The sequence below is a fragment of the Pleurodeles waltl genome, chromosome 3_1 (genome assembly GCF_031143425.1).
Source record: "Pleurodeles waltl isolate 20211129_DDA chromosome 3_1, aPleWal1.hap1.20221129, whole genome shotgun sequence".
Taxonomy (NCBI): domain Eukaryota; kingdom Metazoa; phylum Chordata; class Amphibia; order Caudata; family Salamandridae; genus Pleurodeles; species Pleurodeles waltl.
The window spans coordinates 1,444,704,324-1,444,725,654 of NC_090440.1; the positions used below are offsets into that span (position 1 = coordinate 1,444,704,324).

Genomic DNA, 21,331 nt, shown 5'->3' on the forward strand with positions numbered 1-21,331 from the left:
AGGCACCTAAACCTGGCCTTCAGGAGGCCAAAGGTTCGCTCAATCACCCTCCTAGTACGCCCATGGGCCTCATTGTAGCGTTCCTCTGCCCTTGTCCGGGGATTCCTTACTGGGGTCAGTAGCCACGGCAGGTTGGGGTAACCAGAGTCACCTATTAGCCACACACGTTGTCTCTGTAGCTGCTCCATCACATAGGGGATGCTGCTATTTCGCATCACATACGCGTCATGCACTGACCCTGGGAACTTGGCATTTACATGGGAGATGTACTGGTCAGCCAAACAGACCACCTGGACATTCATCGAATGATAATTTTTTCTGTTTCGGAACACCTGCTCATCGTCTTTTGGGGGTACCAAAGCCACATGGGTCCCATCAATGGCACCAATGATGTTGGGGATGTGTCCAAGGGCATAGAAATCACCCTTCACTGTAGGCAAGTCACCCTCCTCGGGGAAAATGATGTAGCTCCGCATGAGTTTCATCAGGGCAGACAACACTCTGCTCAAAATCTTAGAAAACATAGGCTGAGACATTCCAGATGACATGGCCACTGTGGTCTGGAATGACCCACTGGCCAAAAAATGGAGGACTGACAAAACCTGCACCAGAGGGGGAATCCCTGTGGGTTGGCGGATGGGGGACATCAGGGCTGGCTCCAGCTGGGCACACAGTTCATGGATAGTGGCACGGTCAAGTCTGTATCGAAGTATTATATGGCGTTCTTCCATTGTCGACAGGTCCACCAGCGGTCGGTACACGCGGGGATTCCTCCTTCTCATCGCAAGTCCCAGCGGACGGTGCCTAGGAAGGACAACATGGAGCACAGAGTCAGCCAAAACACAGGTACGTACAGACAGCTTGCACAGTTAAAGAATGGCAATGGGTTGAAAGGCGTGTATGTGTGGCAATGCAAGGCCTAGGCCTGTGTGTCGCAGTCAAAATTAAGCCATGTGGGCCCTTGAAATGGCGGCTGCCTGACCTGTGAAGTGGGACAATGGGATGTGAGGTCAATGCGCTGGCGGGGCACACCGTGGCGGTAGGCGGTCGCAGACCGCGGCGCAAAGCCGCATTGGTTAACATTGAAGCCTATGGGTTTCAGGAGCCAATGACGAAGTGCGCCGGCGGTCGCGGTACGCACCGCCGCGGTACGCACCGCCGCGGGCGTGACCGCCATTTTCTATCTGCTTAATCACTCGAGACCTGATCATCCACAGGAGAGGACCTATACTGCAAGTGCTGCTGTGACCTCGGTCTGGAAGATACAATGGCTGCTGCGCCTGGGGAAAGGGCCCCTGCCTTCACGTCTGAAGAGTTGGAGAAGCTCGTGGATGGGGTCCTCCCCCAGTATGCGCTACTCTACGGTCCTCCAGACCAACAAGTGAGTACACCGGGTGCTAATGGAATGGGCTATGCCTGTGTGGATTGGGGTGGATGTAAGTTGGTGGGGTGGGGGGCGAATGAGGAGTGCAACGCCCGACAGATGAGAGCATGTGCCATATGGCAAAGTGGGTGGGTGGGGGCCAATTACATCTAACATGCAGGTCATTGATGATTTCCTCCTTTCCACCCTGTACATGTCTAATAGGTCAGCGCCCATCAGAAGATCGAGATTTGGCGTGCCATCGCCAAGGAAGTCCGGACCTTGGGGGTCCACAACAGACGGGGCACCCACTGCCGCAAGAGGTGGGAGGACATCCGCCGCGGAACAAGGAAGACCGCAGAAACACTGCTGGGGATGGCCTCCCAACCTAGGAGGGGTGCCAGTCGCACCATGACCCCCCTGATGTCCCGGATCCTGGCGGTGGCCTACCCTGAATTGGATGGGCGCTTTAAGACATCACAGCAGACACAAGGGGGTGAGTATCAGCACATTCTCCTATCTTTCTGCGCAGTGGAGGCGTCTGGGTGGGGGAGGAGGGCTGTGGGTGACATTAGGCCAGGGCGCTTTCTGTAGTGTAGTCCTCTCCCTTAGGCATGGCCCTGTGCCCTCGGCCCCCACCTCTGTAGGGTGACAAGTACAGCCATTGAAGGTCCAGCATCTCCCATGTGCGCGTTTGACGTCTCTTGGCCTGTTGTCTTAGTCAGTAGTACTGAGTAGTGTACCCCGAATGCGCGGCTTAGTGCATTAGGCACCTGTGTCTGTCCTCTCCGCCAACGGTGTTGACATTGCATGCACTCAACCTGGTCTTCTTTTTTCTCCCCCCACCCTTTCTCTTCATCTTCTTGTGCATGTGTGCATTAGCATCATCAGGCGGAGGAGATATGGCATCGGAGCACGAGGGAGCTGCAGGACACAAGGCCCCGGTGGGCCCAGGAACAGACACCGAGGGCACCAGTGATCCGGAGGGCGAGGGGAGCACCACGACGGGGACCGCTGGTGAGAGCAGCGAAAGCGTCACGTCCTCGGATGGGAGCTCCCTAGGGGTGGCGGCAACATCCGTGCCCCCCGCCTCTACAGGTACAGCCGCCACCCAGCGCACCAGCCCCGCCCTCCCAGCAGCTCCTCAGTCTTCGCTCCGTGCCGGTTCGCCCAGGAAGGCGCGCGTCTCCTTCGCCCCAGGCACCTCAGCCCCTGCCCCTGTTGCCCCTGCTGCCCTCAGTGCGGAGCTCATTGACCTGGTAAGGACGCTCATTGTTGGGCAGACGACCCTTTTGAATGCCATCCAGGGTGTGCAGAGGGAGGTGCAACAGAGCAATGCGTACCTGGAGGGCATTCATTCGGGTCAGGCTGCCCATCAACGAGCGTTCACTGCTCTGGCCTCAGCACTGACGGCAGCCATTGTCCCTGTTTCCAGCCTCCCTCTTCTGACTGCCTCCAGCCTGTCTCTGTCTCCTGTTCCTCAGCCTATCCCATCCACACCATCAGACCAGCCTGCACACACCTCAACACCCAAGAGCAGCTCATCCAAACACAAGCACCACAGATCCCGCAAACACTCACCCGAGCAACACCCAGATGCAGACATGCCAACAGCCACTGCCACCCCTGTGTCCCCCTCCTCCTCGTCTCCCTCCTCCCTCCCTGTGATGTCTACACTCACACCTGCATGCACCCCAACATCAGCCAGTGCTTCCATCACCACCTCACCCTCCAGTACAGTCCACACTCGTGCAGTCACCACCCCCACTGCCATGTACACGTCCCCTGTGTCCTCTCCCACTGTGTCTGTCACCCCCTCTTCCAAGACACACAAACGCAGGCAGCCACCCACCCAACAGCCATCCACCTCACGACAGCCTACAGCACCAGCACCTTCACCCAATGACAGCACACCTGACTCTCCTACAACCACCTCCTCTACCTCCACTTCCATCTCCACTTCTCCTACCCTTTACCTTGGCCCTAAAAAACTTTTCCTGGCTAACCTTAACCTCTTTCCCCCCGATGACCTCCCCCATCCATCTTCAAAGAGTCCCAAGAGCACCGCAGCCACCACCAGCCCAGCTTCGGGTGTCACTGTTGTGCCTGGGTTCTGGAGCCCACCCTTTGCCAGCAGTGACACATCGAGCTGCAGCAAGGACACGTCCAGCCCCCCCCCCGGCAAGAGGACCCGCAAAACCAAGGACCGCCGTGCGAGGACCGACAGGGCTGCCCCCAAGGAGCAATGTGCGGCCACTTCACCACCCACACCATCTGGGGGAGGCAAGGGCCCGAGAGCCCCATCAAAGGAGCGGAAGGGCAGCAGGAGCGCGGAGAAGGTGGACCCCACATGCCACATCCCAGCTGGGAAGGAGGACACTAAGGAGGCCAGGAGTCCGTCCCCGAAGGGTCCAGAAACGTCACGGTCCGAGGGCGACTGAGCAGGGAGTCGAGGCCAGGTCTGGCTCCCTTGACCTGCTGGATGAGCACCGCTGAACAGGGCCCCGCCGTGGAGATAGGCACCGCTGAACAGGGCCCGCGGTGCAGAAGAGCACCGCTGAACAGGGCCCCGCCGTGGAGATAGGCACCGCTGAACAGGGCCCGCGGTGCAGAAGAGCACCGCTGAACAGGGCCCCGCCGTGGAGAAGAGCACCGCTGAACAGGGCCCGCGGTGCAGAAGAGCACCGCTGAACAGGGCCCCGCCGTGGAGATAGGCACCGCTGAACAGGGCCCGCGGTGCAGAAGAGCACCGCTGAACAGGGCCCCGCCGTGGAGAAGAGCACCGCTGAACAGGGCCCGCGGTGCAGAAGAGCACCGCTGAACAGGGCCCCGCCGTGGAGATAGGCACCGCTGAACAGGGCCCGTGGTGGAGAAGAGCACCGCTGAACAGGGCCCCGCCGTGGAGATAGGCACCGCTGAACAGGGCCCGAGGTGGAGAAGTGCACCGCTGAACAGGGCCCCACCGTGGAGATAGGCACCGCTGAACAGGGCCCGCGGTGGAGAAGAGCACCGCTGAACAGGGCCCCGCCGTGGAGATAGGCACCGCTGAACAGGGCCCGCCGTGGAGAAGAGCACCGCTGAACAGGGCCCCGCCGTCTCAAGCACCGCTCTGCTGGGCCCCGCCGTCTCAAGCACCGCTCCGCTGGGCCCTTCTTCTCAAGCACCGCTCCGCTGGGCCCCGCCGTCTCAAGCACCGCTCCGCTGGGCCCTTCTTCTCAAGCACCGCTCCGCTGGGCCCTTCTTCTCAAGCACCGCTCCGCTGGGCCCGCCGTTCCAAGCTCCGCTCTGCTGGGCCCTTCTTCTCAAGCACCGCTCCGCTGGGCCCCGCCGTCTCAAGCACCGCTCCGCTGGGCCCCGCCGTCTCAAGCACCGCTCCGCTGGGCCCTTCTTCTCAAGCACCGCTCCGCTGGGCCCGCCGTCTCAAGCATCGCTCCGCTGGGCCCTTCTTCTCAAGCACCGCTCCGCTGGGCCCCGCCGTCTCAAGCACCGCTCCGCTGGGCCCTTCTTCTCAAGCACCGCTCCGCTGGGCCCTTCTTCTCAAGCACCGCTCCGCTGGGCCCCGCCGTCTCAAGCACCGCTCCGCTGGGCCCCGCCGTTCCAAGCACCGCTCCGCTGGGCCCTTCTTCTCAAGCACCGCTCCGCTGGGCCCCTCCGTCTCAAGCACCGCTCCGCTGGGCCCTTCTTCTCAAGCACCGCTCCGCTGGGCCCTTCTTCTCAAGCACCGCTCCGCTGGGCCCCGCCGTCTCAAGCACCGCTCCGCTGGGCCCCGCCGTCTCAAGCACCGCTCCGCTGGGCCCTTCTTCTCAAGCACCGCTCCGCTGGGCCCTTCTTCTCAAGCACCGCTCCGCTGGGCACTTCTTCTCAAGCACCGCTCCGCTGGGCCCTTCTTCTCAAGCACCGCTCCGCTGGGCCCCGCCGTCTCAAGCACCGCTCCGCTGGGCCCTTCTTCTCAAGCACCGCTCCGCTGGGCCCTTCTTCTCAAGCACCGCTCCGCTGGGCCCCGCCGTCTCAAGCACCGCTCCGCTGGGCCCTTCTTCTCAAGCACCGCTCCGCTGGGCCCTTCTTCTCAAGCACCGCTCCGCTGGGCCCTTCCTCTCAAGCACCGCTCCGCTGGGCACCGCCGTCGCAAGCACTGTTTATGGTTCACTGTGCCCACCATGCCTCCTCCTTGACCAGTGGAGACTGTCATCCACCTGATGGACTGTGGCTTTGCACTCCCCAGGATGGCCCAGTGGGCAGCCCACCCACTGTAGAGACATTGAGAGACTGTGGCTTTGCACTCCCCAGGATGGCCCAGTGGGCAGCCCACCCACTGTAGAGACATTGAGAGACTGTGGCTTTGCACTCCCCAGGATGGCCCAGTGGGCAGCCCACCCACTGTAGAGACATTGAGAGACTGTGGCTTTGCACTCCCCAGGATGGCCCAGTGGGCAGCCCACCCACTGTAGAGACATTGAGAGACTGTGGCTTTGCACTCCCCAGGATGGCCCAGTGGTCAGCCCACCCACTGTAGAGACATTGAGAGACTGTGGCTTTGCACTCCCCAGGATGGCCCAGTGGGCAGCCCACCCACTGTAGAGACATTGAGAGACTGTGGCTTTGCACTCCCCAGGATGGTCCAGTGGGCAATCCACCCACTGCAGAGACTTGAGAGACTGTGGCTTTGCACTCCCCAGGATGGTCCAGTGGGCATGGTGGCTCCTCGTGGATCTGGCGTCGTGGACTCATGTGGCTGTGGTGCCCCCCCCTTCCCTTCCCCCTGAGGTGCCTGTAGTTTTTACATCTGATGCCCCTGCAGTGTTCTCTCCAAAGGACTCAGGTCTCCTGTGTGGGCTTTGCCCTTGTTTCTCAAGACTTTGGCCCACGGACATGCTGAAATCGTAGGTTGTGCAGGACTTGGTACTTCAGTTATACACTGATGTGTGTGTCATTAGTTTTGTTGTGGATATCTTTCATGGTTGTATGCTAATTTTCTGGAGCTTTTTGGTACATAAATATTTATTCAAAATATGATTATGTCCTAGCATTTTTCAGGGGTGTTTGGGTGGTGTCACTGTGACTTGGTGCGCTGCATTGGTGAGTACATAGTTGAGGGGGGGGGGGGGGGTCGCATATGTGTGTGGCCGTAACCTTTCGTCCTCCCCCTCCCGTGTGTCGTAGGTGCAGTACTCACCGTTGTCGTCTGCGCCGGACTTCGTACTCGTGGTAGATGAGAAGGTAGACGAGAGCAGGTAGGATGTTTAATTCGGGTTCCATGCTGTCCTCCTTCCTCCTGGAGTGCGTAGTGGTGAGCGTTTTCCCGTCCGTAGTCTGTTTCCGCCGTGTTTTTATCGGCGGTGCTCCCGCCCCGGAAAAGGTGGCGGATTGGTGAGTTGGAATAGTGTGGGCGGTACATTGTCTGCCGCCTGTCTGTTGGCGGTGACCGCAGCGCTGTTTGTTTGTACCGCCGTGGCGGTCGGAGTGTTAAGGTGGCTGTCTGTGTTGGCGGTTCCCGCCAGGCTCAGAATCCCATATTTTTTACCGCCAGCCTGTTGGCGGGTTGGCCGCCGCTTTAACACCGACCGCCAGGGTTAGAATCACCCCCTATGTTATGATATGTTCTCATGAACCCTACATTCCTACTATTAATTAACGTGAAACCATATAGTCCGGAGGTCTTGAACCTTTTATATAGTAAGAGATACATCTGAGCAGTGAAGATCATCATGAGTTACTGAAGGCCAAACAACTCTTGCATTATTACCAGACACCCACATGCCGAGCTTCATTGACTTTAAGCCTAATGTCCAAAGAGTCAGATACTATGGTTTGAACAAAATATTTTGACTAGAGGCACTATGACAGGAATGCCATGTGTGTCACTGTGGTCTTTGGGGATGTATAAACATTTGTACATATGAATGAGATATTTGTGAATAGGTGACTGAGAGCTTGTGTCGCATGTACTTGAGGAACAGGACATACCTTTCGCCCCATATGGCACCTTTACATGCATAACACAAACATACAACTATTCTTTTAAATGAGAGAAATTTAACATGCAGAAAAATGTTCTACAAAATGTTCATTATGTGGAACATTTTTGTGCACTTTAAATTTCTCCTACTTAAAACAGTGGCTGTATTTTCAGTTGTAAATAAGGGACTGTGTCTACCAGCCTCTGTAAGTCTATCAGGGCTTATGCAAGACTGCTGATGAGCCATTGCCAAGTCACTTTTGGGACACTTTGGTGCAGATTGATTATGATGAAGGAAAGCTGAACAGCGGGCCAAGGTACTGGTGGTGTGAGCAGATTGAAAGTTGGCAGTCGGTGTTTGCTTCAGATCACTAAAGATGCTTCTTGAATTTCTTTCATGGAACACAATGTGACTATCCATATAGGTGGAACTGACTGGGTGATGTTGTCCAGTTCAGTCATGCTTACAACATTGACACATGACCTGTTCTTAGGTGATGTTGACAAAACCAGTTCATTGTGAGACACCCAGGGGAATTAACTCATAGATGAGATGTAATTGTTCTAAATGTTATTGGTAATAGTTGCGAGTAGTTAATATTTAAACTGTTAACTCCTTGGCTATCGGCCCCTTGTCCACAGATTTGCAGAACTTCTGTGATGCACTGAGTTTTATCGAGAGCTTTGAAGAGGATTTTATGTGATGGTAACAGTATAGACTTTTATCCCTATGAGCCTGTGAGTTGCTGGGTGAACATTTTCAGCATGTGCAAGGAATTGGTGATTCTTCGTGGCATGGATAGCTAGCTCTATTTGTGATGTGTTTTTCCATTTCAGATGTGTTTCCTTTGAATTCTGGAAGTCCTGTTTTATAATAATATAAACAGGACTACAAGTCTCAGAATTCAAATATAAAACCTAAACTGGAACAGCACATCACCCATGGACCTGGGAAACTTGTCAGGACTGTGCTATGGTTTACAAGGCAGCCAGGGACAGCGACTGTTGGGGATGAACGCTTACACCCACAGTCGACGGTACAACACTTTGATGATGGTGATATCTTATGATGTGATAAATGTGATCAAAAGCCTTTGAAAGGCTTTTCTTTTTTTTGTACAGAAACTTTAGTTGAGTTCACCAATATGGATCAGAAGTCAGCCCCTTCCTTTCTTGGTTCTTGCTGCTTGGGTACAGCATCCTCTTCTTTTCTGTCAGGGAAATAGAGTCACTCTGGTAGACTGTTGGTGGTAAGGAATTATACCCTTCAGAATAGGGATAAACCCTCACCCCCTTCAGTGGGCCGACTAAATAGTGCATCATGTAATGTGTTTTCTCTTATTAGGGACCTTTTGAATCCTGAGGTCAGCACATAGCGGTGTGGTGCAGCATGAAGACTGCAATCTGGTGCAGTTGGCAAGTTGTGGCAGCATTGAGGATCAGTATGAAAGCCAGCAGTAATGCTTAAGCACAATCTGGAGGTAATGGTGCTTTCTTTCAGCTGCACCTTCTTTGCAAGGCTCGTCATTCTGTAATCTTGACACTATAGGAACTGTTAAGATGCAGGGCTCCATGGACAGCAAACATCAACATTCCAGCAGAAGTGTGAATAATGTTGGACTTGATCATAATGTTGAATGAGGAAGAGTCCATCCCTCACATGGTAGGCTGTATCTAGTAAAGATGTTTAGGCAGGTGTGGCTTTTCTATGTAAGTTCTGTCTGGTAGTGAAGCAGCTGGGGGTCTTGTTATGGCATGGTTGGGATTATGAGGTACGACTAGCATTTTAAGCTCAATGATTTGTCATGGATGCTTCACAATGCCTCTTCTAATGTTCACTGTCTGGAATTAGTTGATCTTCTCTCACCTGTTGGTGTTGAGGCAGTGATAGGAAAGGGAAGGATCCTCTGCAAGAGCACAGTGAATTAGCCTGAGAGGGAAGAGCTTCTTTGGAAAGGGGTTGAGGCTTGGGGGCAGCATTAGACACCAGACAGCAGAGTCTGGTCAGCAAGGCCTGAGGTTGGTGTTCACTCTCGGTCAGCTTTGCTGGGACAGAGAACGAGGGACCTGGGCAGTAGGGACGAGTTCTGCTACTTCACCTATGTATTTGGGAAGTCAGTAGATCCCTATCTCAGCAGCATTTGAGGTACTGCTGGCAGTATCTCTCATGCTAGCAGCATGGGGGGCAAGTGGGAGCAGCTCACAGGGCAGGCAATCACCTCTTCCTGAGCCAGTGCAACTGCACATGTCTCTCTCTCTCTTTTCCTCTCTCTCACCTCATAGCCAGCTCAAGCCAGACCAGTTGCTTAGCCAAACAGGCAGGGGCCTTACACTCCCTCCCTCTCACACAGAGCAAGCCTCCCCACATCCACTGGTAGCCAGGAACCATGCCCTCATGGGCAGTCCATGTTGTGACTCAAACACTCCACTCCTCCAATGTAAAGAAGAGCCCAGCTGCCTCAGCATGATGCAAATAGCGAGTATAGTAATGCAGCTAGGATATCTTCATTGACCTGGAGCAGCAGTACTGCAGCTCGAGGAGGCCTGGTCTTGCTCATCAGTTGCCAGTGTCACATATTAAGTAGATCATACTGCATTAAGAATGACATAGAGGCCATAGGTATAGTAGAATTGTGAGTACACATGCGCCAAACTCCCTTTTATTTGCAGGGTTGCATGACTAGCAACTCTGTTTTAAGAGAGTATATATAATCTGTGATGTTGTACAAATACAAACATGGTGAAAGGACATCCCAATTGAGAAGGACACTGTTGATACCCATATTGTGAGTATCAGTAATGAAGACAAAGAAAAAAGTTTTTCACGTTCAACATGAAAAAGTTTACAAATGGCAAAAGCTTCCAATTCTGGTATGCCACCCAAGAAACCTGTGACATTCAAATATACTTGGATGTTTTTCGTTTTTTTATAAGAGTCGCTTCTCCGCAGCACCTTAATGGACCTATCAATGCACAAAACTTGGCTAGTTGTCGAATGCTCAATACTATGGGGGTTATTCTAACTTTGGAGGAGTGTTAATCCGTCCCAAAAGTGACGGTAAAGTGACGGATATACCACCAGCCGTATTACGAGTTCCATAGGATATAATGGACTCGTAATACGGCTGGTGGTAAATCCGTCACTTTTCCGTCACTTTTGGGACGGATTAACACCTCCTCCAAAGTTAGAATAACCCCCTATGTGTTGTTCTTCCGCTGTTGCATAATATTTGCTCCCCTGCTGCTGCTACTGGAGCCCTCAAAGCATTTACTTCAGACGGCTGTATAATACCTATTCCTATGGCTTCCTCCTCTTCTGGTGCTTAGTGGACTCCCCAAGCTCGTGCTCTGGTTGTATAATGGTTGCTCCTCTGCTGCGGGGAACCCTCAAAGCACATACCATGCATGGTTTGTAACACTCAATCCCGTCAATTGCTCCTCTGCTAGATGGTACCAATAATCTAGCAAAGCAGACTTTGTTGTTTATTGAATGTGTTTAACTGAATTGAATTACATTCAACTGAATTGAAGCTTGAATGACCGCTCATAGCACATATGCTGTTAGGAAGGCCATTCCAAGCCATGGTAGCAAGTAATGGAAAAGCTTGACCATGCAGGTGAGCCTTTCAAAACTTTGAAGAAGCGCAAGATTGGCTGAGCCAGAATCGAGGTCTCTAGCCTCCACATAGTGAATGAAGTGGACCATTATAAATCTGAGAAACGTTTCATAAGGGTTTCAAAGGAGCATCACTTTTCTAATCAGAAGCCAGTAGAAGAACTTAAGATGGCACAACATGCATGTACGCGTGTTAAGTTCAATAATCAGGTGCCCAATTGTAGAATTGCTTCAATCTGGCTATAGCGTACGTAGTCAGAATGATGTGGACCAAGCTACAGTGTTCTAGGGATGAAAAATTCAATGCCTGGACTGTGGCATTGTGAGTGTGGGCTGGAAGAAAATGGGATTAGTTTCTTGATTACTGGGATTGTAAAACACAAGATAAAGCAAGCTTATTACTTTGATCTTTCAATTATAACTTTGTGTCAAACATAATGGGAAGATTACATGCTGAGCTTGGGAGTCTGTGGGGATCAAGATCTTCTAGCCACCATGTAGAGGACCAGGCAAAAAAAGTTATTAAAGAAGGGACCCTTCAGTTTGACGAAATTAATACTGAAGTATTTAGGTTTTTCAGAGGCATGCATGCATGCATTTCTCCAAATGTCCTAGGATGAAGGTTAGAGCTCCATTTAGTCACATGATCAAATGTGCTTCATCTGCATATGCATTGAAATTGAAGCTGAAAGAATGTGTCATGTCCACCCAAAATTAAACATAAAAGCTAAACAGGGTGATGCATAGCACAGAGCACTGATGTACTCCACAATAGAGGATCTTATAGGTGGGCGGATAGAGGGCAAGGGAAACTGGGGAAGGGAAGTGAAAAATAATATAAGACAATTCTGTGCTTGTACTTTCTTCCTATTGTAAGCAAAGTGATCTGTCAAGATGGTAAGAGAGACCATTTTGGAAGGCATTGAAAGATCTAATAGTGTTAGATTGTTGTCCTGCCAGTATCCAGGGTCAAGCAAATGTCATTTGCCACAGACAGAGACAAGAAATGTTTCCATCCTATGCAAGGGCTTCACGATTCATGAGTGTTAAGCACTGTGGTTAATTCAATAAAGGCTGAACATTATTGATTACTATAAATTTGGTGATCTTGGCAGCAAAAGAGAGATATGCCTGCAGTCGATCACTATCTTGGGATCAGAAATATAAGTACCTTTCCAGTGCTTTGCACTGCTTCTAAAGAGCCATTATAGTGTGTGGTCAAGATTGTAACAAGTAAAGGTGAAATAGTTTTGGCTACATTCGTTGGACATGGGTCTAAAAGTGTGTTTGAAGAAATTGAGTTAATTTTGATTGAAAAAAAGTTCAGCAGTAGATTAAGATAAAGAGGCCAAAGTTAAAGCACTTTTGTGATTTTAGTCTGCTGCAGAACAATATTACCAGAGGTAGTGGAATAAAAAGTGTCAACATTTTAGATTGAAAGAAATTGGAAAGATCCATACACAACTGAGGCAATTGAGTAACTATATAATTAGTTGCACTAGGATGAGTTAAATTATTGTAAATTGAAAATACAATCTTCAGCAGGTTGGTGGTGAATTTAAAGTGTACTTGAATAAAGCTGGCCCTAACAAGGGTGATCATTTTCTTATACTTACATACCTCATAGTATAATTCAGTCTTTATTGAGTTAAATAAGTAGAGAACTCAATATGCTCACATTTCCTGTAAGATATTTTTGCTGCAGCTACCTCAGTGGTAAACTAAGGTGTTGAAGAGGTGCAATGAAATATCTAAGAAGGGTTTTCTGAGATAGAAAAATTAGGTGATTAATAGTCAGGGCACGGCTAGAATTATTACCCCCTGAAATAGGGCCAGAACATCCAAAGAAAATGTTGCCTATTGTGCACCATTTTGGCTCATTTTAGTCTGATCTGCAGGGGGTTAATCTGTACAGTGATAGTATCACATCTGTGACTCTTTCCTAAGCATTAAAGCACCTCTTCAGACACACTACTACTTTTTTCTGCAGCCCTCAAACAAACAACTAGTGGGGGTTAGTTAATACAGAAAAGGCTTTGGGTGTATCCTTAAGGGCATTGGGTCTCACCAGCAGGGGAATTGGGCTGCACAGAAAATGATGAGCAATACTAGTGGCAGAAGTTGGCTGCACAAGTGATGGAAGTAGACTCTGCCAGTGGCAGAAGTGAGTAGCACTCGCCTAAAATGTTTTGACACTCGCACTTCATTGTTTTTTATGAACTAAACACTGGTTTCTGCTAATATTAAAACTGCATGGGGCTATGACATCCTTAGATAAATATGTTGTGGTGTCCCCATGCTCTACCTGGAAAGCTAGTGATGCTTAGAATGATTTATAGCCACAAGGACTATTCTGGCAGAACCAAAACATATGTAGAGATAGAGGAGGAGAGTTGTGCACTGCTCCCAGAGGAACTAATAGAGTTGCATACCTGCTCTTCTCACCTTATATTTAACAGAGATGTCCTGCTTCTAGAAAAATGCCTAATTCTTTGCCATATATCAGTACAATATGTTACACTTTAGTAGCCTGATTCACAAAAGTAAGCATACAGGTTTTAGTACGTTTACTGTTTTTTAATATTTACGAAACTGCAATTTAATAGTACGTTTATGAAAGCAGAGACTCCGCAGCCATGGCAGAGAACTTTGCACATAAAAGTGCAGGCCTACTTCTTTATGGGCAGAGTTCGCCATCCCAACCGCAGAATCTCTGTACTCATAAAGTTACTATTAAATTGCAGTTTTTTGTGGTTACTAAAAAAGAGTAAACTTATACAAACAAGTAAATTTACCTTTGTGAATCAGGCCCTAGATATCGATTCCACTGCATCACAATGTTTGCTTTCTTGAAGTACATAGGGATAATGTTTTCACCACAATACCCATGCATATGTGACCGCCTAACCTCAGAAATGTTATAAAAATACTTAATCACTTTTCGGTTTAAAAAAAACCCTTAAAGTCATTAGGAAAACATGAGGTACTCTAAGAAAAGAGCGAATAAATATATTGAAATGTGTTTATCAAGCTAAGAAAGAAAAATGCAGAGCTTTTTTCTCTTAAAACATTCAATCAAATGTCTAGGAGTTGACTGGCCTATTTTCTCAAATGTGCAAATCCTTCTGGATACAACAGCTACATTCTGGGTTTAAAAACCTGACTGGAATATAAACACTAATATTGGAATGTGTTATCTTCTATATTGAACTCAGATATTTGAAGTTGTTATGAATATTTTGGAACAGATTTAACAAAGAAACATTGCAGCCTGTTGTACAAGTGACTCAAGTTAGATCAGTCACTTTTGTATTCATAGTAGCCAATAAATGGACCTTGTAGACACCAAATATTTGCCTTGATATAGACATGGTCTTTACCTCCTCTGGCTATGGTTCACAATTTTAAATGTAACACTTGCACAGTAGCTTATAATAATGGATGCTAGTAAATGAGAACCAAAAAGTAACTCCTAAATCTGGGGCATGGAGAATTACTGGTGTACAGCATATAACAATTTTTCCCCATTCCACTTTTCCAGACTTACTGTTCTATACATTTCAAATGTGAATACTTTTTTCAATATCAGTTGTATGATAATGACTCTTTATAAAACTTACTTCGCTGCCAGGCCAGTGGCATCAATTTGAACATAGATCCTAGTCTTGAGCGGTAGTGCAGTACCATTCTGGTCCAAAGTCATGGAGAAGTTGGCATCCTTGTAATAAAAGATGATAGTTTTTTTCTTAATTTTCTGCATTTGTTCATATCACATTACATGTTTAAAATTTGCAGTGCTATATTATCTATTTAGAATGACTGACGACTTACAATTTCATGGAAGTCAGTGATTAAATAAAGTTGACATTTCTCATATTTTATTGCAAGAATTGTGAACTAATCACATGCAAAAAATTGCTAATATGCTTTTAAGAAGTTGAAAGTGAAAAGAACAGATAATTCCCAAGACACAGAATTCAACACGTTTACTACAAGAATTGGCATTGTGATTGCTAATATCAAACATGATTTACTTACAACCTTGCATATCACACTTCTATAACATTAGCATTTAGTAGAGAGGAAAAATTATTAAATCACTAAGCTCAATTTAGTATGGGTTTGTTAAAGTGAACTATTGCATATTAAATGGATTTTCTGATAACTCAAATTTGTTCCCTGCTTTGCATACCCATTTACCGAAATACACACATAATCTGACAATATCTTATCAACCTACGCTAGAGGTATAGAAATCCAGGTCAATGGTCTCTAATAATATGAAAAGCTACATGGGTTTTTATGAGTTAAACAATTGCACATGTAGTGTTGCTGGGAGGGTCTCCCAAAGTATGATGCCATTTGCAATTCAATGCAACTGAATTGAATTTTCTTGATTGCTAAACATGTGACTGATCAAATGCATAGGTCTTTTTCTTGGTGCACTTTAAACATAATGCATTTGAAGAAAAACAAACTATCAGAAATGTTTTCACACTTCAGTGTTTAAATTCTGTATTTGTATCACAGACTTTTTCTTAGGTGGAAATTTTGCAATACCTCAAGTACTCAATTTGACTATCATAATAGGCACTTTAAAAAAAAACAGGGTAACTCTCTAAAAGGTTTTCACCCTAAGATGTAGTAATGTTTTAATGCTTACCAAGAATAATTTCATACTTAGGGTGCTGATGAAACTGCCATTGTTGGTGTTCACTGCCACACTGACTGAATACCTTCAAAGTGAAATGCAGCATAAGAAAAGAAAACTCTTTCTGTTAAAGTGATATGTTTTATTTTAGCTATCTGTTTGTTTATCTATCTATTGATGTACATACAGATATGGACATAGATATAGAGATAGATAGCGATATAAATATAGAGATGAAGGCATACTTCTGAAAGAAAAACTCAAGTAGCCAAATGCACTTAGTTATTATCTCTACATATCCTTTCCTTATGTGATCAATTGTACAAAAAAGTACCTTCATAAGATGAAATAGAGTTCATTGTGATACAAATATATCTTATTACATGTATTTTTAATATTTGCAACAGCTATTTTCCACATGCATTGAGATCACATACTGTATAACTTTCGAATATAAAGCTAAACACTAGTCTTGCACCAAGTATTTGCACTTTAATCGAACCAGAAGACCTGAATAAATACTACTACATGGAAAAATACACTTTCTAATGAATAGTCTGGAACTTATCTCTAAAATATACTCAGCTATAGGCATACACAAAATGCTCTTCCAGTACACTCTACCTCCACCCACAACAATTTACTTTCTGATTCATACACAAGAACGATCTATTTCAGGAGTCATCATCGAACAAAGCAATATTAAGTCAATATTGACCATTTGTGGTTTTTCTAGCATGTTTTATAGTTTCAGTCATGTGTGCTTATAGTGCCCAATCTTTCTGAGATGCACAGAAAATGCAAATATTTAGTAAAGTCCTTATAGAATTCCAAATCTTAGTCATATTTCTGAAATTATTAAAGTCACACCTGTTAGATTTATTAGACCCCAAAATGAAACTGTGACCTTATAAGAGAAAAGAAAATCTGACAGGTGCCTCTCAGCCCTCTCACAAAAGTCAAGTGTGTCCAACAATCACTTATTAACTGGTAAAATTTGGAGCCTTCCTAGAACAGTCAAATTAGTATACAGAGATGTATTGGTATTTTGCAATAGACCAATATGTGTTATAAGCTATTCTACTGTAAATAATATGAGTAAAGATTATTGCCATGATCACTAATAATTCAGTAAACAAAATTAATAAGAAAAGTTAATGACAAAGACAATCCAATCATATGTCATCATATATCTCAAACTAATTATTATAATGCCTTAGTATGTTATCGTTAGTTGTATGCAGCATAGTTTATATTTGCATATCAATGCCAAGTCATGCACTATCCTGCATACCTCTATGCCATAAAGCCCGAAACTTGAGATTCAGCATTTTGCATCCTTCACAACCAATTCATCTGTTTGCCTAGATCTAAGCACCTGTGTTTCTTATACCTTTTCTTTACATGGTAGTCTATAGAATGAGGAGGGGCCGCCTATGGCTCAATTCTAGTTTTAGTTTTTCTGAACAAAGAACACTACTTTTTTTCAGATTTCATGAAATACAAAAAAGCTTCCACTATTGTATCTTGTCAGTTTTTTTATGCTATGGAAGTGTACAAGGCCATTTATAGCTGCTGTGTCTCAGTGAATACTCATTAACAAGATACATGAAACATTGAAACATGTGACAAGGCACACACATGATTTAAAATCCATGAGGTCTGTATTCTAAAAGTCCCAGTATTTGCCAGGCCTGGGTTTTAGACCTAAACTTATAGTCACTCAATCCAATACATTCTGTGCATAAAGTATGGTTATGAACACATAGCAAGGCCTGTGCTGCATTCATTATAAATCAAAAAGTTCTGCCGTACAGTTCAATCTGAGATGGTAAGTTGATAATACGGAAAATGTTTTTGAATAACAATGACATTGTACTGTTGCATCACTCTAGTTCAGCTTTATGAGGCACTCATGGTGTACACAAAACAAACAATTGTACATAGAACTACAATCATTCCAATCTGTTGAGTATCCTATATTAGTACTTACGTTGAAAGCCGGGTTTGATTAATCAAATATTGCAGAGGGTAGTGGCAAGAGAAGTTGTAATATAAGCTTGTACTGTAACTGATGGTTCCTGAGCTTGCTATTGAAGGGGTACTCACAAAACCAGACAAAACGACTGTTTGTATGGTGGAAAAGTCATTAAATATGCCACTCCCTGCCTCATCCTGGATCTGAAAAACAAGGAATAGATAGGTAATTATCTGGCCAATTAACTGAAATATCCAGTGATGGTCACGGTGTTTTGCATGCACGAGGCTGATTGTTGATAATTCTTAACCATTTCTGCCTAAATAAACCAAGTAATATTAATCAGCATCAATTCCAATTGACAAAATATTTGTTCATTCTAGGTAAAATGCATGCTCTCTGTAACATTGAATATGTGTTCTAAATCTAACACAATTGATTATTTTTTTCAAGAAATCAGGAGTATTCCTTCATATCTTAAGTGATTGTTTTCCTTGAGTAACACATGACACAAAACCTTTCACACAGTTCCACAATCTATTCGCTAATGCATTTTTTTGCTTTTGGTTTTTGAGAAATTGAGAATTGCAATCATTAGCTAATATCGTATTGTGTGTAAGTAACATTCAAAAAGAAGGTCAGCCACAAATAAAATAATCCCACAAATGTATCAAATGCACACATAGATGTTGAGACTCTTTACAGAACATACAGTGATGGACAATGTGCACAGTTTGCAAGCTCTGTTTAGATCAAAAGCAAAAACCAACGAGCTCATCCAAACAGTAAAGGGCAGCTCATCTAAAAACAACAGATTCTGTTTTAGACGCAAAGGAAACTGGGAGGAATGTCTAAATAACCCAGCCATTAACTGAAAATGGTGATTAAGAAGAACATGCCCTTTAAACACAGGGGTCCGGATAACAAAAAATAAAATTCACTCCCGTAGTAATTTACATATTCTGGATTCTTTCCTTGAATGTTTTGAGGGTACTTTATGGGAGGGCATAAACATCATATTGGCTGATGATTTTAATTGCCATCTGTGTGAGGATCCCCTTATTTTGCCCTATAAACATTGCCATTGTTTATTGCTGGAGGGCTTGCATTTTGATCCTAGCCCACAAGCGAATTTGTTGAATTAGATTCTTAATAAGTATGACTGGGTTCTTACCTTGGATAAAATTATATACCCTGCAGGGGTGGAGGGGGGGTGAGATGGTCCAGACCTTTACAGGTAGAGGGTGTGCCTCATTCGTAGATATTATTTTTGTTTCGCCTTTGATTTTTTTCCACATTTTGGAGGTTACCATAGACTGCAGCCCCCATAGTGTCCATACCCCTAATTGTGTCTCTCTTAGATGATGTAAGACACTAAAACAGAAAATGGGGGGCACAGGGAGTTCTGAAACCAACGAGTCAGGGAAGATGGTGACGATAGTTGCAGGTTTCCCCTGACTATCTGAATCACACTGTTTTTACTAAATGTTCACAGGAGATTGCAACCTGTTCTAGTGGGTCATCTTGTTCCCATAAGATCTTAGATGCATTCTCCCAGTATAGTCACAGAATCCCTTACTTGTTCTGTGGGCACCCGAGTCCCTACAGGCCCAAAATTGTTTGATAAAGGTTGCTCACTTGCACTAAGAGAATTAAAATGATCCCTTAAGGCATCTCTGAGAGATGGTATTTTCGAGTCACAATGCCGTTGTAATAATACAATTGAGTTAACTGGCGCAAAAATGAGATTAGGGATGCAGCATGGGAGAATTGGCTTGGTCCAGGATGTCTAAGAAATATGCGCTAAGTTCTGGGGCATTATCAATCTTTCTTTCTTTGTGCAAGTTGACGTCCCTGCTCTAGTGCACAACATGGAGGCAGAAAGGTGTTTTTCACATATAGGGAGGAATATAAAGGGGGGCACACATAGTGAGAAGCGAGGCAGGTAAACCATTAGAAGGGGTCTCCCATCTTGTATTAACTCTGGATGAAGTAAAGAAGGGAATTTTGGGACTGTCTAGAAAGAAAGCGCCAGGTCCTGATGGAATTTATGTCGGAGTTATATGTTTTATATGGGGACATGTGAGTTCCCTTTCTTGACCAATGTTTGAATCCAGTGGTGAAGGAAGGCCCCACGTTTTCCTGAGATTCTGTTGTTATCATTCCAGTCTTCAAGAAGGAGGATAGGGGTAGCCCTTCATGTTATAGACCGATCTCCCTTCTTGATATTCTGTAGTCAAAGTTCTGTAGGGAGTCTTATTGGACAGATTTACGTTTGGTCTGAGGAGCTTAATACTCTCTGACCTACAATATGGTTTTAGATCCAGAAGAACAACCATTGACCAATGTCTAACCCTCTAGCTAACCTTCAATAAATATACAGTGGCACATAAGGGTTCCATCCAGTTGGCCTTCATTGATTTAACCTTGGCTTTCGACTGGGTTAATTGTGACAAACCGTTGAGAATATTCTGGATATGGGGGTTGGCCAGAGCATAGTTTATTTTCAGAGGATCTCTACGCCAATACCGAGGCTGCGGTTAAATATACCTCTGATACCCTTTGCCCAGCGAGCTTTAAAACCACATTAGGCAGGGGTGTATTATGGCCCCCTTTTAATTTACATTATATGCAAACCTGAACATGTACTTGTGGAGGAGGGAGTAGATTGTCCACGAGTAAAGGGTCGACCCCTGCCACTCTTCTCTATGCAGACAATGCCGTTCTAATGGCTGCAAGCCCTTACAAATGCATTTTTGGGATTCATGAATGAGCTTGATCTCAGTTCTAACATCAGAAAGTTGCTTATTATAGGTAGTCGGCCCAAGAAATACGAAAACCCAAACTTTTAAGATAAGGTCTCATGCTGCCACTCAGGTTAAAGCCTTCCCGTATTTAGGTGTCTTATTTGATGCCAACCTACATTGGACAAAAGTGTTACCCCGAAAGATGTCTGACGTCAATAGGTCTAATTCGGCAGTATGGAAATTGGTTTCCAGATTGGAGAGGAAGCTGTTTATGCCTTATTACAAGTTTATCAAGCTAAAACTGTTTCTAAAGCCCCCTATGGGAGTGACATCTGGGGATATGTTAAGCATGACCCACTCCAGGTAGCTGAAAACAAGTTCTTGTAATGCCTGCTGTGTGTCCCACAAAGTACCCCTTACTATTTTGTGCAGGAGGAATGGGGGATTAGCCATATTACTGATACCATCTCCCTTTGTCCCCTTTTTATGCTAGGCTGGTTTGTAGACCTAAGGAGCACAGTTGATTAGGAAGATACTGAAAGATTGTGTATTCTTTGAATTTGCATTGCAAATTCCCTGGTTTAAATATATTAAAAGGGGGTTTCAGAATTGAGGTAGGAGGAATCTTTTTATCGGTCCTGATAAAATCGTAAAGACAGATTGTGGTTGGGTGAAAGACAACTTCTTAAAACATAAAGTCCCTCATTACAACTTTGGCCCACCAAGTTGTAACCGCATTGCGTCCCCAATGCGGCCGCACTCCCGCAGTGGCCATTATGACATCCCCGCTGGACCGAGTTTCCGCCGTCCGGCCCAGCGGGGATGTCGGCCACAACATGGGAGCTGGCTCCAAATGGAGCCAGCGGTGTTGCGGACGTGCGACGGGTGCAGTTTCACCCGTCGCGCTTTTCACTGTCTGCTTTATGGAGCTGTGCCAGGGGGCCCCTGAACTGCCCATGCCTTTGGGCAGTGCCAAAGGCATGGGCAGTGCAGGGGCCCCCAGGGGCCCCGCGACTCCCC

The 21,331-nt window shown here is 46.2% G+C and overlaps 1 protein-coding gene across 4 annotated transcripts in view; it reads right to left on the reverse strand.

Moving 5' to 3' along the window:
* The window catches only part of LOC138285285 (zona pellucida-like domain-containing protein 1), a 305,528-nt gene that overhangs the window by 156,808 nt on the left and 127,389 nt on the right, over positions 1–21,331 (reverse strand). For all 4 annotated transcript variants that reach the window (XM_069225015.1, XM_069225017.1, XM_069225018.1 and 1 more), the window contains 3 exons: positions 17,580–17,767; positions 15,599–15,671; positions 14,556–14,653 (listed from right to left, as the gene is read on the reverse strand). In XM_069225015.1, coding sequence (XP_069081116.1) covers positions 14,556–14,653; positions 15,599–15,671; positions 17,580–17,767 — 359 coding nt within the window. The remainder of the gene's footprint in view (positions 1–14,555; positions 14,654–15,598; positions 15,672–17,579; positions 17,768–21,331) is intronic.